The sequence below is a fragment of the Syngnathus leptorhynchus genome, chromosome 1 (assembly GCF_054491065.1).
Source record: "Syngnathus leptorhynchus isolate UIUO chromosome 1, UIUO_Slep, whole genome shotgun sequence".
Lineage (NCBI taxonomy): Eukaryota > Metazoa > Chordata > Actinopteri > Syngnathiformes > Syngnathidae > Syngnathus > Syngnathus leptorhynchus.
The window spans coordinates 8,173,955-8,179,923 of NC_141195.1; the positions used below are offsets into that span (position 1 = coordinate 8,173,955).

Sequence of the window (5,969 nt, forward strand, 5' to 3'; positions counted from 1 at the left end):
CAAACAATTCTGCTCTGTGAATAAATGAAGCATGTTAAAAAGACAGCCTGATGTTGGGTCATTTTTATAAGCCAGAGGTGAGTTTTGTCTTTGTTGTTTTTGTAACTGATATGCAGACGTGGAGAAAAGCCGTGCACGCACAGGGAGAATATGCAAAACACATTCAGGAAGGCCAAAGCTGGGGTTCAACCTAAAGAACTGAGATGGATGAGCTTTCTACTTGCTCACCATGCTATAAGGAAAAAGAAACTTTCGAGGTAATCTAGGATTGCAAAGTTTTTCTCTTCGATTCAGTTTCAAACAGCCAAAACTGATGATTATCTCTTGATTGACTCATTCATGCAGTAATTTATACAAGGCACTGCCAGGCCCACTTGGAGCAAATTAATTAAGTTTCAGTGTCTCGATACTTCAATGGTGGACAATCAGAGCCACTTCGATCGCCGGATGGCCTACAGCCACCATAGATAGGGTTTATGTTTATGGTATATGTTAAAGAGGCTACCATTTTGCCGGTACATATCAAAGAGCAAAAAAAGGTTGGAAGTCATATTGTGGCTTATGGAGAAAGAAGAACCTAAAAATACTATTGGTGAAGGCCACGCTGAGAAACAATAGTTACCTGTCAGAAGCAGTCACGTCACATAATGCTTGTCCGGCCACTCGTGCGCTCTCACCTGTCAGTGCCATACGAAAATGTCACACTTCAAATGTAACTGATTTAATGTGCTCTGTCATCACTGCAGGACCCTTGCACGCATATACCAAACCCCCCCACTGCGAACGTGTCCAATTACAGACCGGCACTTTCCGAAAAGGTCATCCACCGAGCAGTGTGTTTGTGCATAAAGTGGAACGCCGACATGGTCTCCTCCTCTGGCTTATCTCCTGTTTTTTTTTACAATTGAACATTCAATAATTGCTCCAATCAGCACTAGGAACTGAAGCTCAATCTGTAGAGCGACTTCAGGTGCCATGAAAAGCGCTTCATACAAGTATTTATTCGAATAGTTTTTGTGTGAGACTAGCAGAAAAAAATCCCCCTCAGATGCATTCTCAGGCAGCTCCATACCATCTAGAAAAAGGCCTTAAAATCTCCGGGATGATTGAAGACATTGCCTTACAGCAGATCAGTCATCGAAGAGTGATTGTCGCATTACCCGCAGGATACTACTAAGCCACGCCTCGGAGAGCCCCAAGTCAAACCCCTCGACAGCAGCTTTCTCTATTCTGCAATTATGATGTTGAACAGCCTTCCCCCTACCGTTGACATTACACCAATGGGTAGTCAAGCCTTTAATAAGAAGCTGAACAAATATCTCAGCAGATGACTACAGTCCTTTAAAGGCCAAGGACTTTTTCTCCAAATATTACATGTTTACATGCTCCGGATTGAGATGCTCTTGGAATTAGATTTCTAAAACCTTCAAAGAATGTACATAATTAGAATATCTATGCAAACATAAAGTTGGGCCAATTGCATCACTTGCTTTTGTCTTGAGCTTCTCGCCCCGCCTTTCACTAGCACACGGAATGCGACTTTAAACCCGTCAACTGTAATGTATTGTGTAAGACTCAACTAGTCAAACTAGAAAAAGAATATTTCTTAATACACAATTATGAATTGGGGTTAGGATAATATTTCTTAATGTACAAATAGCGTTTGAGAAAAAAAAAAAAAAATCTTGAAACGTTTCATCTCAAAAAATGAACATTTGTTGACCAGTGTTCCTTGAATCCTTTATTTTACTTGCTTGGTCTTGCTATCCTTGGTTTTGCACAATTTTTATTGTCAGTTTTCTATTAATTTTTACAACCTTGTATTAGTGTATTGGGATGGTTGACGATGGTCGTTACTTTCACGCCTGAGGTCCCTCGTGCTACTATGCAATAGTCATTACATGAGTCATTTTGCACATGGCTGTGTCTTGTCAAGCTCACAAATGGAAATGACCGTCTTGTTCCATGTACCACCAGGAAATGAAGGCATTAGAGTCAGCATGTCATGATAATTACACTGATCTTGTTTACCTGCAGTATACCGCATGCCTGCCCCAACACTAAACCTTCTCCACATGTGGACGATTGTATCCACATTTTGGGGTCTTAACGCTTTTCAAACATGTGCTCAGATATGACAAGTGTGGTGCTGAGCTCAGTTCAGTATATACCACTGGCCTATGGTAGGTAGTGTGTAATAGGAATGACTGCTACCCTTGAGAGATTTACAAAGGAATCCATGAGTTGACTTGTTTGATTTTGAAAAGCGTGGGCAATAAATGAATAGTGAGGGAGCTGACTTAAAAGTGTGCAAGCACTGCCATCTATTGGCTTCTTCTCGTGCTCATGCTGCTACTTGGAGACAACGTAGAATGGATAACGCGGTGTTATACATCATCATCATCAAATATCATTTCTGGTATCACCCCTTATCAGTTTTTACAACACGCCTGAGGGCTACTCATGTGGTCCTTGGGGGCATCTCGGTGATATTGTAAAAATGAAGTTATATGTCCAAAACATGTTTCTGACGAACACCTATAATGTTATCTGAATATTTGTGCATGAAAAACCGAGCGTGAATATTAGCAAATAGGCAAATAAAAAATACAAGAATGACGCTTTCACCAGGGCATGGACGACCTCACAGTTCAGAGGTTGTGGTTTCAAATCCGAGCTCCAGCTTTCCTGTGTGGAGCTTGCAAGGGCTATCTTAAAATAAAATGACATTTTCATCTTGAGAAGTACCAGCACCAAACTATTGAATACAGTACACTAATGATCTAACCCCATATTAACACACGTTTAAAAATGGTCCTTTTTCCGTCAAATGGCTTCACAAGTAGCTTGAAACGAATGAAAACAAGAAAATGGCACGCCGACTAATATTTATTCAGGAAATGCTTTGTGTGATGACATGCATCGTCTCCATTAACTGGCAGGAGCTATCAAAGCTCAGTCATAGCTTCAGCGTTGTTTTCATCCTCAGGGATTTTATATGAGCCTCTTTTCGCCCAGATTTTCAGGACCAGGACGAGCACCGCTACAATGTTGAGAAGGCTCAGAAAGCCAAACATCTGTGGGTTCACACATATAAGCAACATGGAATAAATCCAACAAAATACTGAAAGCTATGTATGTATGTACATTCTTTGCATAATAAAGATATGTTGATGTCATTAGAAAGGAATGTAGGACAGCTTGTAACAGCTTCATATTTCTGCACACATGCTAATTGAGAATGCTACAATTTTCAGTCAGCCACTACTTATTCACATGGTACAAATGGACTGAAACGTCACCCATGATCAATGCAGAAAAATAGCAGTAACTAGGCTGGGTTCCTCCTTTTAGTTCAATGTAAGACACATTTAAAACTTAGCCAACATTTTAAAAAGCAATATTAATCATATCAAAACATCACCGCCATATGTCCTGACCCCCAAACTCTTAGTTGCCGAAGTGGACCTTACTATGTAAACCCAGACGCTCGGGGAACCGTCGCGATTGGACACAATGTCCGTCTTCTCGTTCCAAGGTGTGTTCCACATACTCTGAGCGTGGTCGTAGTCCAGATTCACGTACCCTTTTGGGAGCACTCTGATACCCCAGTAAACAGATTTCAACATTTTGTAATTGACATCAAGGATGTCACAGCGGTATGTTCCTGATGGACACAACGGAAACTTGTGAGTACTTTCCGATGTCACCACAAGAGGCTTGCCCTGATTAACACGTTCACCTGCGTTTTCCTCCTTGATTGGGTCCAGAATGAGCACATCTAATCGTGGAGATGCAAAGCGCATGAAAAGCTTGTCGTCAGAGCTGATTATCCCTGGGGCGTAGTACCAATTGACCCTAGAGTGAAGAGAACACAGAAGCCTAAAGAACACAACATCAAGTGATGTGGCATGATTGATAACCTGAAAAATAATCTCGGCCATTTTGCCACTTGCTGCTGACTGAAAATGACATCACAGTTGTCAGGTTTCATGTCACAACCAATCACGGCTCACCAGTTTCATGAAGCTAAGGTACTTACAAAAGATACATTGTTCGGAGCAAATGAATATATTTTGGATCACTTCCTGTGGCATATCAGATCTCCTCTCACAACTTACCAATGGGAATCACCGCTTACCTCCATGAGAGTCTATTCACCAGTATTGTTTTCTCCAACAGACAATCCAGCTCCAGCATTTCTCCCACTGTCTTAGTGGCAGTCTTGATTCCACACTTCTTAAACGCTTGACACCTGACTTGCTCATCGTGACATTTTTCCATCTTCTGCAATCGAAGCACACCATAATATTCCATGCAGAATCCTTGTCACTTGATTGGCCGTGTGCTATATTACCTGGTCTTCTTCGGAAATCTCTTGTGTTTTCTTCTCCAACATCTCACTGCTATGTTTGTACGAGCAAACCGTTTGTATTTTGAAGCCAATGCCACATGTAACACTGCAGGACGTGCTGTTGGTGACCACCCGCAACTGCAACTCCTTATTGGAGCTATCTTCATCAGCGCTAAGCTGATGAGCTAACTGGAGGATTAAAAGGAGGACTAGCTTTCTATCCATTGCAGTGAGGAATGTCCTGGAATTGAATGACAATACATGTAAATTGTACAACTTAGTATTTAACTGCTGAAGGAAGCTCAGAGGGTTAATCCAAATTGGCTTGCATCATGTTTAAAATAATACTTTAATATGTTTTGCTGCTCATAAACATCTCCACACTAAAGCACATTTATCAGCAATATCGTGGAAATGAGTCAATATTTACTTTGAAAATTGACTTTGTGTCCACCCCTAAATTTTCCAATTGTGCACCAAAATGTTCAGGTCAGCGGCTTGTGCTCCTACAATAAGAAATCAGACTGGTGATGATCTAAATTGTAGGTCTTGGGTGATCTTTCTGGGCTGTCTGGAAGTCAATAACATCCCCAAAATGGTTATAAATGCGCTAATAGATGGGGAATATCTGGCGTCTCCAAACCTTTTATTTAGAAAGGCTCCCTGGTTGTCATTTATCCATGTCACTGTTGTTCCTGCTTTTATCTCATGATTTAGGGTCCTATGGGTATTCTACGCCATCGGAGGAGACTGGAGTACTCAGTCGACCTACAAGTACAAGAAAGTATAGATGACTGTTTCGGAAGGCATTAAGTTAAATAAACAAACAAACAAACACACAAACAAACACACAATCAAACAAACAAATAAACAAACAAACACACACACACACACACATACACACACACACATACACACACACATACACACATACACACACACACATACACACATACATACACACACACACACACACACACACACATACACACATACACATACACATACACATACATACATACATACATACATACATACATACATACATACATACATACATACATACATACATACATACATACATACATACATACATACATACATACATACATACGTTTTATGGTCCTACGCGTATTCTACGTCATCGGCGGAGGCTGAACTATTCCCTCTTGCAAGTAGGAACTAGAAAGTATAGATGACTGTTTTAAAATGCAGAAAGTTAAAACAAAAGCTTAGGAAACAATATACATGTGTAAAGTAAAAAAAAAATACGTGAGCACATAATACAGTACTTCGTTACCATACGCACCACTGCTCACGACACCCCATGATGTGAAATAACGCTCATGCACTTAGTGTTATACAAAGACTATCCAAAGTCGTTCACGCCATCAATTGATTGCGTATGTGACGCTCAAATTTACGTTTGCATGAAAACCAGGCGTCAATTACTGTGCTTCAACACCATCGTCAGATTTATATATTAAAGGCAAATGTCCTACTCACACAGAATACAATTTGTTACAACTTGTCCATATTTGAAACCTCCGACATATTGCTTGCTCACTATAACTGTAACAACTGCTTTGCTTTGTTTATTATCTTTTCATATGAT

The 5,969-nt window shown here is 40.4% G+C and overlaps 1 protein-coding gene across 4 annotated transcripts; it reads right to left on the minus strand.

The window, feature by feature from the left end:
- Positions 1-2,871: 2,871 nt before the first annotated feature.
- Positions 2,872-5,750, minus strand: tmem81 (transmembrane protein 81). 4 transcript variants are annotated; one of them, XM_085928342.1, is made up of 8 exons: positions 5,664-5,750; positions 5,469-5,536; positions 4,785-5,122; positions 4,358-4,595; positions 4,142-4,287; positions 3,743-3,858; positions 3,474-3,667; positions 2,872-3,077 (listed from the first exon to the last, which is right to left on the minus strand). In XM_085928342.1, exons 4-8 carry the CDS (start codon positions 4,577-4,579, stop codon positions 2,949-2,951), a joined length of 807 nt encoding a protein of 268 aa, XP_085784468.1. In that variant the 5' UTR covers positions 4,580-4,595; positions 4,785-5,122; positions 5,469-5,536; positions 5,664-5,750; the 3' UTR covers positions 2,872-2,948. The 4 variants fall into 4 exon arrangements, with proteins under 4 accessions (XP_085784468.1, XP_085784479.1, XP_085784458.1 ...); XM_085928353.1 differs by lacking the exon at positions 5,664-5,750 and having other exon boundaries at positions 4,785-4,860; positions 4,998-5,122; positions 5,469-5,644; XM_085928332.1 differs by lacking the exon at positions 5,664-5,750 and having other exon boundaries at positions 4,785-4,925; positions 4,998-5,122; positions 5,469-5,644.
- Positions 5,751-5,969: the final 219 nt, after the last annotated feature.

Bases quoted from the DNA above. Each gene is read 5' to 3' on its own strand.
- tmem81 (XM_085928342.1), bottom strand. From the start codon at position 4,579: ATGGATAGAAAGCTAGTCCTCCTTTTAATCCTCCAGTTAGCTCATCAG. The intron at 4,288-4,357 runs GTAATATAGCAC...CTTCGATTGCAG, and splicing joins AGATTTCCGAAGAAGACCAG to AAGATGGAAAAATGTCACGA. The intron at 3,668-3,742 runs GTGAACGTGTTA...TGTGTCCATCAG, and splicing joins AATCAAGGAGGAAAACGCAG to GAACATACCGCTGTGACATC.